At 39.3% G+C, this 13,133-nt stretch overlaps 1 protein-coding gene across 12 annotated transcripts in view; it reads right to left on the reverse strand.

The window, feature by feature from the left end:
- Abi2 (abl-interactor 2) overlaps nt 1–13,133 on the reverse strand; it is a gene marked incomplete at its 5' end in the record, with an annotated part of 110,842 nt that overhangs the window by 37,421 nt on the left and 60,288 nt on the right. For 6 of the 12 annotated variants that reach the window (XM_013520694.1, XM_005397022.2, XM_005397020.2 and 3 more), the window contains 4 exon segments: nt 2,821–3,000; nt 3,917–4,041; nt 4,747–4,893; nt 8,217–8,314. In XM_013520694.1, the coding sequence (XP_013376148.1) occupies nt 2,821–3,000; nt 3,917–4,041; nt 4,747–4,893; nt 8,217–8,314 (550 nt within the window). 12 annotated transcript variants of the gene reach the window in all.

Raw genomic sequence — 13,133 nt, forward strand, 5'->3', positions numbered from 1 at the left:
AAAGAGATGGCCTGAAGGCATTAAAAAAAAAAAAAAAAGCCTCTACCTTTTATAGCCTCAAAACTGCAAAGGTGAAAGGATTTGCTTTGAGAAGAAAGCCACAGGGTGCTACATTCCAGAATGGCGCTGGTGGCCACACCAGGTTCCAAAATGGCAATAGCATAGAGAATTTGTTCCTCAAAATTAGATTCACAGTGCCCAGCAATCCAGGTACTCGACCACTATGGCCAAGGGAGAGGAAAACTTGGCTCCTGCTCCAGGTGGCAGCAGACCTTAACACATTCACATAGCACTGGTTTTAGGCACATAAAAATGCAAGAGTTCTGAGGTTAAGAAGGCTTCCACTTAGACTCAAGAAGGCTTGGGTGGCCAGGCAGTATGCCCCTGACAGGGCGATATGTAAAGCTGTAAATAAAAAGCCTAAAATGCAGTGGAGACCTCAAAAGGTTAAAAAAGAAAACCCAAAACGTGGATCATCTAAAAAAAAAAAGCTGCAAAGAGGGAGCAAAGTGGGCCTTTAAAAAAGCCATGGAAGCTCTAACTACCAAAAGGGTTGGAGTCACACAAGCCCTTTGGAGTTCACAATGTGCCACAGATTGCTTCAGATGTTGGACGTGGAACTACAGTAATTAATGTCTGCCCTGCTGGACTTTGGACTTGCTTTGGTCCCATTCCTTTGTATTCCTGTTTGTAACTTTTGAAATAAAAATACTTATTTTGTGCCATTAAATGTTAAAAGTGTTTAACTTTTCATTTGTACAGGATGTGAGGGCGCTCTGGCTGTGACATCTGTCACCCCATTAATAGCCAGGGCTGATTCGGCTGATCTGGCTGGTTAGGCAGGTATCCCCTTCCTCCCTCAACGCTCCATGTGCGTCCCTCCTGAAGCTGCGCACTCAGTTGAAGAGGACGACCACTTCCGATAGAGGAGGACCGTTCCTTGGTCAAGGGTATATGAGTAGTTGTGCTCCCCTGCTAGAAACTTCAAACAAGCTCTCATTTGTACAGAAGCTTGCAACCAGTTTGCCTTACATCTCAGAGGAGACTTGGTACTTGGACCTTTCAACAATGCTAAAACTGTTAGGACTTTGACAACTCTTAGAGCTAGACTAAATGTTTTTTACATAAAAGTGATGTACATGAGTCTTTGGGGGGCCAAGGACAAAATGTTACCGTTCTAGTGTAATACAATGTTGACAGACTTAATAATGGTTCTTAAAGATTGTTAAACCTGTGTTATAAGGTTTAAGTTGTAAAAAGATAAAAATAATGTCTTTGTATCTTAAAACTGGTTTTAAAAAATGTGTCTGATTGGGAAGTTGACAAGGGGTGGGTTGTTATGGTGGATACACTGTGTCAACTTGAGGAGCCTAGAAGCTTAACTAAGTAACTTAAAAGTTCTACATCCTGGGGTGAAAAAGACATGCCCTTGCTGCTCTAGGATGTTGCTCACTGTGTCACCTTGAAAAGTTTAAAAGTTCAACTTCAAAGTGATTCAGCAGTGGGCCATGGTCCTTACTTTGTAAACATCCTCAGTTTATGGAAGAGGACGGCAGGGAGATGGTGTTGGCACAGGCAGATGGCCCAAGTACAAGGAGGGAAAAGAGGCTTGCTTCTCCCCCTTTTTGCTCTTGCTGCTTTTGCTGTCTTGTGCTCCCTGGAAGTGTTGCCCCTAATCCTGCCACCCTACCTTGGAGCCAGCTGATTATAAACTAAAACCTCCACAAACTGTAAGCTAAATAAACCTTTCCTTCCTTAATTTTGGGCATTGGGTATTTTGTCTCAGCAAAGAGAAAAAAGTAGCTAAGACACTCACGTAACAAATATTTAGTTAATGAACACTATGAGCTAAGCATCTGTTATTAAATTATTATCCAATTACTAAAAGGTTGAAGCTCAGTTCAGGGCAATCTGCCCTTTCTAGTCTATAGGCAAAGTCAAGACATATTCCTTATTGATATAAGAACACAAGATTCTGATATTTAACTACCTAGTTTGGTCTAACAAGTTTACCATATTTAGAACAAGGAATAATGTTTACATTTATCCTCCAGAAAGCTTTACAAATACTATTATAGAAGCTATTCCAATAGAACACTATAAAAAATCCAATTTAGTTAAAGGTATCTTGTAAAACATGCGAACAGCTGGCTATGAAAGCAAAGCTGAATATTTATTCTGCAAAGTACTTCACTGGCAGGCGAAACACCAGGTGATGAGTTCACACACATTTTATAATACTTAAGAACCTGCTTACTGACCAGTTTCACATTAACTGTTCCAATGGATTTTGTAGCAATTGAGTCTTTACCTTATGCCCCATCCAAACATTTTAGGTTGCAGTTTTAAAACACTAAAACACCAGTCAACTCAAATAAACCTGAGCTGTTCACTGTCTTTTGAGTTTCCAGTTTCCAGCGCTGCTAAAATAAGCAATAGACAGACTTACGGAGGCTTTCAAATTGTTACTTAAAATATTTCCTATAAAATATACCTTGGAATATGTAAGATTTCTAACGATAATTTCTCAGAACCATACACAAGGTAGCTCCCCACTAAATTCACAAATCTTAATAAATGAAATTGAAACAATTTCTTAAAATGTCTATTTGTACTACCTTACTGGATAATGGACGAGAAACTTTACTCTCATTTTCCCAGGAAATCTAATCTTTGGTCACATGCCGTTTCCAGGAAGTACATTACTCCTCCTATCTTGTAATACAAAGTACAGCCAAACCAAGTAAAATCACAACGCTGGTGTTCCGGAAAGAGAACAGCCAGGCCCCGGACCTGCCGTTGGCACGAGCCAATACTCACCGGTAGGTGGATTGGAAGAAACAGGGGGAGCTGGAGAAGTGAAGCCATCAGCCAGGGTCTGGGCGCCCCCAGCAGCGGCGTCTGGGGCGGCGGAGGAGGGGGCGGCCGCAGGAGCGAGAGGGGTAGGGGCAGAGGCGGAAGTAGCAGGCAGGGGAGGAGTGCCGGCAGAGCCAGCGGGGGCTGAGGGAAAGAGGAGCAGAGGCAGGTTAGGGTTAGGGAGCAGAGTCAGAAAAGGCGTTAGAGTAGTTCGTGTTAGACATTCAGGGCTCACCGCTAACCGAGAGAGGCGAAACAGCGTGATGCTGAGGGTAAAGGCCGATTAGTGTGCAGACAGTAATTCCAGATGCGCAGGGCAAACGTTCAGGTTTTTTTTTAAGTCACTTAAAAAGGAGACCTTCCTTTTTTACCTGAAAGCCACTAATCTGGAAAAAAGTGCTCCCTGCATAGTTATTTTAACATAATGTTCGGTAAATAGTATACAAAATTAAACATAATACACTTTTAAAACAATATTCCACTTGAATTATGCAACTCAGGAAATAGGATATATATTCCAGATAATATCTTATCAGGTAAAAAAGAACTTTAAAAAACCCATAAATCTTTTTTCATGATTTGTTAAAAGGTATTACCTACTTGTTACTAGGTTAAGTACATAATATTCTAACCGGATGTCTTGTGTTACGGTTTTAAAATTAAAATTTAACACTGTTTCCTCAGCTCAAATGAACACATTTTTCTATTTAAGAGAAAAAGGGTAGCATTCCAGAGACTACTAAATTCAAAATACTTTTTTTTTCTATTTTTCTTACACCAAGTTTGTGTGCAAAGACACGCACTGTTATAACACCAGCTGGAGTTAAACACGCAACTCATACCAAAGGCACCGAACTAAGTACCAGAAACACGCAGAGAGCGCAGAAACAAGCTACAGCACTTCGTTAAAATAACAAATACATACAAACTTTCCAATACTCAAGAGATCCTAATGGAATAAGAGAATTCTGATTAAGAAGAAAGCGCACTGTAATTCAATCTCAAATTGAATTCAAACTCATGACAGGAAAGCAAAGAGAAAGCACCGCTAGGGTTTTACCTGGAAAGACACTGGGAGGAGACGGCGTGGGGACAGCAATAGGGACCCCCACGCTCCCACTTCCACTGTTCTCCCGACTGCTGCTCCGACTGCTGGGGTGGCTTCCTCCACTACTCCCACTGCTGCTGAAGAGACCAGAGCCACCGAAATATGAGTATTTAGATACAGGAAGAGAGCATCAGCATTTCCCAAAATGTTTTACAATGAACATAGCTACAAAAAAGATAAAAAGCCACTTCATATATGAATTCTGTACTAAAACTAGGGAAAAGGCTGAGTTCATTAAGCTTGTTTTAACATCTGTTAATAAGACGTATTAAGGAAAATGAGAAAGAAAAAACATTCTCCACAAATGTAAGTCAAAAATGTTGGAGCTCAACAAAATATTATCTTTGTATATTCTAGTTTAATGCCTATCTGAAGAAACATAACAAGAACATTTTCCTAAACAAGTTATTTAAGTTTATAATATCTTGTTATACTATCCCATACTAGTGTTTTGTTATGTATAGTTTTTCATCTGTAAAGTTCCACCAAAAAACAAGTTGAAGTTTGCCACATCTGGTCCATAATTTTTTTCAGATCAACTAAATTATTATCTCTGTGTAAAAGTTTGCACTTTGAGATGTCTGCTTGTTTCCAACTTTCTGACTGCTCAAAGTGGCATCAGAAATGAGGAGAGAGAGATGGAATCAGATGAGGTTTGGGAGAGCAGAGTGAGGAAAAGAGCTTAGACTGAAGCATTTGGAAGGTGGGAAGCTCCACTGAAGTGATCCGAGCAGATTATGGTGCTGTGACCATCACATTTTGCGCTGAGGTAGAGAAAATACCTGTAGGTTCGATTTCTTTGATTCACAGAAGCTGTCCTCACAGGGCTCTGCTGCGAGGGAGCCATATTACGGGTTGGGCTAGGTACGTAATCATTTGGTACCACTGGAGGACGCACTGGCTCCAGTGTGCGATAGGGGGAGTGCCGCCTACAAAAAGAAGAGCGCATGTATGGTGTGGTTAAGCAGTCTCGGCACAGTCAATTCAAAGAGCTGCCTGTAGTGAAATACGATTTGTAATCATACACACAGAATGTGCTTTGACCCAGCTACCAATTTCAGTCTTTCCAGTCTTTCTATCACCTCTCCACCATTAGAGTTCTGCTGAGTACGTGCTGTTATTTTTCAACCTCCAGCTTCATTTCCCTGTGCTAATGCAATTTTGTTCATTTATTCTCAAGAGCACAAAGGTTCTCCACCATTGAAGCCAATGTTTCCTAGACACTGTCCTTTCCTTAGAGCTACTTTAGTCCTGTACTTCTCACGTCAGTCTCGCATTGCACTGCATGAAGTTACTAATAATGATCTCCCTCTCCCCTCTCTCCTTCCCCAAGATGTTTGAACAGGGACAACAAATCAAGATATTGGGTCCACAACCCACACTTATGATCAATACCAGCCATAACAAGTCATTTCGCAACTTTTTACATACTGAATACACAGAAAGTGAAGTATTTCAAACACAAAAATATACGATTTTATCTCATCTTCCATTCTCACAACCTGACCTTCTCAGTTTCTGCCTTGATCTCTTTCCTCTTTCCCTCCTCAGGGTTCCACCACACTTATGAAGAGGAGAAAAAAAAAATCTAAAAGACCACAAAAGCAAGGCTAGCGGGTGCACACCTGCAGTGTCAGTATTTAGGGGCTGAGGTGGGATCGTCACTGAGCCCCTCAGTTCAAAAACAGCCTGGGAAACACAGCAAAACCCGTATCAAGAAAATAAAAACACTTAAATCCTTTTACTTCATTATGCCGCACTGTAAAATACAAGTGAAACTAAAGTTATTAACATGTATTTCCCTCTTTTTTCCCAACTTTTCCTTTTAAAGGAAAAAGTTAAAAAGAGTAAGATAGCAAATGTAGAATTATATCATAAAATAAGGTGCATATTGGAACATTAGTGACTACTAAATTACTTTTCGTCTCCATTTAAAGTTTCCAAATCCTTTGTGACAGTGGTAAGTATGAAACTAACATCCTGAAGATGAGATTCTGGTCTTTAAAAGAATAAAAACTGGCACCTCAAGACACGAAAACTAACATTGTCTTCTCCTCAAGTAATGCTGGCTCGGCTGACATGTACTTTGTAATTCGTTCTACAAGGCTCCCAGAGTTTCTCTGAGAATATCCTCCAGGGCCACTCAATGCATCGCTTGTTAACTTTGAGTGACAGGATTTTGTAATGACCCTGCTAAATCTACGATCCTCAAAGTCTCTTCACATAAATGCATACTTTGGTAATTAAAAATAAATAAGGGGGACCAGATGGGAAAACGGATCAAAGAAAAAAGAAAACTGGGCCGGGGATTTAGCTCAGCGGCAAAAGCGGTTGCCTGGCAAGCGCAAGGTCGTGAGTTCGGTTCCCAGTACCGGAGAAAAACCAAAAAGAAAAAAAAAATTAATGTCAGGACTTTGGATTTAAAATACTAAAACTGTATCACTAAAATCATAATACAAATATAAAAACAAATCAGAATTTCCAAACACTTTTTTAAATGTTCAATGTTTCCCAGACAATAAAAATGCTCTGTTTCATCTAAGAAAAAAAAAATCTTAATTGTGAACGGAGTGAAAGAATGACAAGAACACGTTAAAAGAACACGAGAGGGGAACAAAATATGGTGACTAATCAGAGACTAGAAAGCACAGTCCGTGACCATTACCATTAACTGGCCAAGTGGTCCTCAACAATCCTGGTCTCCAAGGGTCCTGCAGAACCACCGCTGTTGCCCAAGGAAAACAAGTACTAGGATATGAGCAAATCTTCAAAATTTGTGAGCACGAGAAAAGTTTATTTTATTAGAAAATAAGCAGGTATCTTACTAATAATTTGCTTTTGTTTTGTTGGGTGTTTTTTTGTTTGTTTTTCCTGTTTCTGAGGATTGAACTCAGGACCTTCAGTAAGTAGCCCAGGCTGGATTCAAAGTTGGCAATCCTCCTGTTTCAGCCTCCTAGAGTGCTGGGATTACAGGTGTGCACCACCATACTAAGAATCTTGGTTGCAAGCCTAACAAAATCCACTAGGCACTATACACCATACAGAATTATATCATACTATAAGAATCAAAGAATCTTGGTTGCAAGCCTAACAAAATCCATTAGGCACTATACACCCAGTACAAACGCAAACATTCCACAGGAACGTAGCTCCTCCTGATCACTCTACTCTTATTTCTGCACTACTATATCCTACAGCAGCATCATTCTACCTGAAGATCAAATCTATATGATCCATCAGGACCCTTCCTGTCTATTCTAAGCAGAAATTTTCTGACCACCTCAGATAAAGTCATCCTACTCCTAGTTGATAATCATTTTTATTCTTTGTTTCTCACTGTCCTAACTGTAATTCCTCTTCCAATAGCATCCTCCTTGACACCCCAACTTACTTTTGTCTTGTCCTCATCTATGGTGCTTGATTGGATTTTGTTTTGGGGGGATATTTTCTTTTTCTCTCTTTTTTTTTTGGTGAGGGGGCTAAAAACAGGATTGCCAATTTAAAACTTTTAGAATATACATCATAAAGCCAATGGTTGTCAAACATTTTGTCTTATATAATCTTTTAAAATCCAATTTATGGTACAGTGACCCTGAAAAGTTGATAGAGGACAAATATTACCCCCTTTTACAGATGAAAAAACTGAACTGTTGAGAGGCTGAGCATGCAGAACAATTGCGCAAATGGTAGCGATAAACCAGAATGTCAAGTCATCTGGCTTCTGGGCTGCACTATGCCCACCTGATCACAAATCTTGACTGTGATAAACCAAGCTTATACTATGACGCTACTTAAGAAAAAAGTCAACCTCTTCTGTGAATTGACAACTTTTGCTAAAAGTCAAATCCAGAGCCCAATTCTGTAGTGCTAAATCAAAGCTTAATAGTATCATGACATGGTATACAGAACTTTATAATCTATACAACCTTCATTGAGAAGGATAGTCTAAATTCAACTGTAAAAGTACTATAAAATTTTCTAGAAAAAATACATGAATTAAAATTAGATTACAGTTTATAATAAAGCATGAACTGCCAGGATTTTATCAATTTAGAATTCATTAGAAAAACAATTTCTAAACAGATTTTTTTAATAGAAACATGTGCTTCCCAGAAAAAGGAAAGCTTATATACACACAAAAAAATAATCCTAGAAAGATAATGTTGTCTCTTTAAACATTCAAAAATCATTTAAATATATGTTGTGTTTGTGCGTGTGAAATGCTTGTACTATTACTTAGTCATGTACTCACCCAAGTGTCCCCTTCCCTGACACAGGGGGGCTGGGTGGCTTCTGAGTTGGAGGTGTTGTGCGCGGCAGCCCACCCATCTTCATGTTCTGGGTACTCACCTAAAAAATACGAGGAAAGCTCAACCTGTATGCAATAAAATCAAGGGGCACTTTAAGGAAACAATGCTAAGCTATTTAACAAAGGAGGGAAGGTTTAAATAGAGGGAAAAAATTAGAGGCCATGCATTTCATTTGCGATTTCTACTCTATCATTCTACAGTTGTACTCAAAGGACTCTTCCTAACATGATATCTTCAAATGATTATCAACTTGTATGCAAAGAATTTATTTGCCATTAGGCCATCACACCAACAGATCACTGGTTAGATGATTTGATATTTCATTCAACTGAAATGAAATAAGAGTAACTGTAAAAATTTTAGTTCTAAAGTAACTCAATCAGAAACAATGAAGCCTTTAAGCACTTCATTCTTTTTAGATAGCAAGTATACCATAAAACACATTTTCCAACTACAAAGATGCAGCTATGACTATGATCCACCGTAACTAGAGAATACAAGCTGCATTTATAGAGAAAACTTGTTTAAACTGTCAACTGCCCTTACAACAATTCAGACTTCTCTAATGTTCTCTCATGAGGAAGTCACCTACCTGAAAACTGCTAGAAGTTCAGGGTATATTCCTAAACACCTGACCCATGCAGTAGGGCTGATGTGTCCCGCTCAACTGTGAGCACCCCAGGGGCCACTGCCAATGCCCTCGTTCCAATGGGAATTGGGGCTACTGAGGCCCATGGTGGTTAATTCCAGCATGAGAAAGGTATGACACAGTCCTTAAACCAGAGCCACCAGGACTCCATTCACTATTCTATTCCCAACTGAAACTGTAGGGCAACAAAGATGGGTAATCTGGGAATAACAATGTCACCAAAGGAGTATGTCAGCACTTAGAAAGCCCTAGAAATCTCATTATCTTATATGGAGCTAAAAGAAGTCGCTCAAAATACAGTTCCCATATAATCTCAGGTTGGTTGAGACTACCAGTGGGTTAGATAATGTTCACCGAACAGGTTCATACCATACCCTATGCTAAGCCGCTAATATTTTAGGTTTTTTTTTGTCCTTTTGAGACAGGGTTACACTATGCAGTTCAGGCTTGCCTTAAACTCACTTTGTAGCCCAACCTGGCCTGAGTTTTGCAGCAATCTTCCTGCCTCAGCCTCCCAAGTGCTGGGATTACAGGTGTGCACCACCACACCCGGCCTAAGCCTCTAATATTTTGGACTGCCATCTTCAAAACACACTTCAAAAAGGATATCAATTTTCTAATAACAATATTTGTACAATATTAAAATATTTGTAAAATGAAGTTGCAAGATATTATTCTACTAAAGACAGGATATATTTATAATTGTGGTTTCAAGATACAGATTTTTTAAAATAAATCGTAATTGTACACAGAGTATTAAGGCTACCAAAATTAACTTTGGTTTGGGAGGGATTTTTTTAAAGTGCTAAATTTCTACTTGTGTGAACAGGCAAGAAATAACATATCAAGAAACAAACTGTTCAGACGAATAGTCCAGTGAACAAGTTGTGTGTGATGTTAAAACAATCTTTAATGACAAATGATACCTTTGAAATGTCAGTATTTCTTAAGTGAAACATTTATCTGTAATCCTTTCATTGTTGCTTTTAAATAATATCAAAAACCAATTATCAAATAAGAATAAAAATTAGCTTATCCTTGCTCTTTCCCTCATTAATAAGCAGAGGATACACTAATTATACCTTACAATGAAAATGCCAGACTTTTTTTTTAATCAGTCCATATCTGGGGAAAATTTTCAGATTAATGGGAAAAATAACCAATATAGCTTTTAAACTGTATATCTCAATTTAATGATACCAGAAGATTTTAGAAGTAGTAACCAAAGTCCTTTAAGCTCAACCTTAAACAACATAAAACCCAAAGAGTTACTGTAAGTGATGAGGGAGAAGTGAACCAAACAGTAAACTACAAATCAAATTGCTAGAGACAGGAAGGAAAAGAAACAAGAATAGATAAAGAGTAAAAGATAATTTTATTCTATACATGGGATAGCTAAAATATTTGAAAATAACTTTCCAGCTCTGGTTTATGTTACAATATGTAAAGTGTTTTTTTTTTAAATTGCAGTATCTTCTATAACTCACCTCAAAAGTAAGATGATGAACAATCTATAAATTAAAATCTGGTGGGCATTTGTATAAACAAAAAGCTCACTACATTTTGTGACCCGTAGAGTCCTCAAATGATTGTATTTTGTTTGGTTAATGGCCTGGATGACTGATTCAAATCACCTAAGAAAGCAGAGTTCCTATGTCACATCAAATCTAATTTTGTACTTCCCTGACACTCTAGTATCTTTCTATTTAGCAAAAAAGAGTTTGTCAACCTTTTCCCAAAGCAGGTTTCCTTTGTGAAAAACATGTGCTAAGTAAAACAATAAATACACTCACTATGCAGAATATAAATACTGACTGAAAAACAGGAATAAGTGCCAGATAAAAATTTTTTTAAAAAACCTATTTATTAGGTAGCCATCATGGACAATACTATTTTATGGAAAAGTGTTTAAAAGAAAACATTTCCTGACAAACAGAAAAACACAAGACTAAGTTATGTATGTGTAGAGGAAACTTGACATGTGTATGTTTATGTATGTCTGCACACACCATAAACTAAGACAAATAACAAACAAACTAAGACTGGATCCTCTTCACTGCAGTAATTCCTTTTGAAATTGTTTAAAAGTATCAACCTAAGGCCAAGCATGGTGCTGAGAGCCTATACTCCCAGCTACATGGGAGCCTAAGAGTTTGAAGCCAGCCTGGGCATTGCAGTGTGGGCCGGGGCCGGGGCCGGGGCCAGGGTGGGGTAGTTCTAGGTGGAAGAAGGCCTGGGCAGAACTATCACCTGGCACATAAATGTCTAGAAGCTGGGCCTGAGTTACGAGTAGGAGTGCTCACTGCACTGTCCAAAGGGGATCAGAAAGGAGTTTTCAGGGCTGATTTCAATAATCCTTGACTTAGGTGCTATTCCATTCGATAACAGAAAATCATCACGAGCTAAATGAAGCAGGTATTACACAGGAGGAACAGTGGGAAAAGTCCCTTATTCTCCGTACTGGAGAATACCTCCAAAACAGAAGAACTATTTCATTTACATCATGAAGGTTATCACACAGCCACAGTCCTAACACCATCCCACTGGGGTGAAGGAGTACAGATAATAATGGAGGCAGCTCTTTGATGGCCAGTGGGTGGTCTGTTCTCCCCCGCTCTGGAGAACTACACTACCCATCAGGTCAATTACTATGCTTTAATATTTTTTCTACGTTGCCCTAGCTTTCATGCTCCATTCTTCTGGTGCATTCAATATCTCTCTGAATCTGAATATATTATACAGTGTGTCATCAACAGACTCTAACAGTGATTCCTTAAGTATCATTTAGTGACTCTGTAGCTGTCATAGTCTGTGTAAATAAATTCTCCAGGATTTTGCCCAAAAACCAGAATTATCTACTGGTGCAGTTTTCAGAACATGGCCCCATCGTTAAGTGACATGTGCCCATGCAACATGAGGTTCATTACAAATGGCATTGCTTTCTAGCATCCTCTGGACTTGAAGTTGGTCAGCCAAGCATCTATTCCACAGAAGTCGTCGCCTCCTCTGAAATCTCGCACTGATCGATGACCTGCTGCAACAGGTGAACAGAACAGTGACAGACACATGCTAAAATGGTATGTGTGAGCAGGAAACAAGGCAGACTCCCGAGACAGGGAAGGGAGAGGTAAACTGTTATGAAAATAAACAAGACACGTTAAATGAACAAGACATGTTATATACATGCAGCAAGTCCCCCCAAAGTGAACATCACAGTTCTGTACTGCAAACATGTACTAATAAAAAGATGTCTGTGATACAGCCCTCAATTACCATCCACCTACGAAACTACTAAGTACAAAATTAAAGGCCTCTGGGAAAGAATGAGAGTGTAGGGGACACAATGGCTTGGAAAATGAACAAATATGACTGGTATTTTTAAAACAAAAGGTAATGTCTACAAATTCTATAGACATCTCTCACACACAAAAAAATACCGCTGTGGGAAAACCTTGTTAGGGGAAGGTTTCATAGAGAAACCCATAAGCTGAACTCAAGTTAAAAAAGAATGGGATCTGGACCTGGGGTTGTGACTCAAGAGGTACAGCACTTGCTTTACACACACAGTCAAGTTCAATCCCAGCACCACACCAAAGTCACCGCGTAGGCTGTGTCTGTACAAACTTGGGATGGAAGGAAACTGGCCAAGCAGCGCCGGACTTTCTTCCCTGTCCACTGCAGTCCCACCCAGGACCTAATCCTTCGGGTTTCCAGAACAGAGCTTTTTGGTGCAGGGAACAAAGATGCTAGGGGTTCTATCTAAATGTGAAGTTACAGGATCTTATCTAAGTGTAACCTTGTTAGATCTCTCTAGGAGTCCCTCAGCTGGGCCTATTTCCTACATGAAAACAGATCCTAAACTCTGAAAGATCAAGAAGAAATTTTATTTGATCCAGTAGATTCAAGAATTTTATATACTTATTGTGGAGGACCACCAGGACGACTCTCCTTGGAAGAAGAGCAATTGTTTCCATTTTGGCTAAACCTGGCCCTATTTCTGTGTATTGGTATGTACAGAGCTGGCTAAGTTTTGTCTTTACCCCTCAATTGGCTTCAAGCAATGTAAATGGATCTAGCCTGAGGTGCTGATGTGTAGTCTTAAAAGCTATAGGACAGGTCTGTGATGTCCCGCCTGTAACTCCCAAGTAGTATGTGTGAAGTAGGCCTCTAAGAATAAGCCTTGGGAAAAAAAGACTATGACTTCTCAGGG

The sequence above is a fragment of the Chinchilla lanigera genome, unplaced genomic scaffold (assembly GCF_000276665.1).
Source record: "Chinchilla lanigera isolate Chin_1 unplaced genomic scaffold, ChiLan1.0 scaffold00056, whole genome shotgun sequence".
NCBI lineage: Eukaryota > Metazoa > Chordata > Mammalia > Rodentia > Chinchillidae > Chinchilla > Chinchilla lanigera.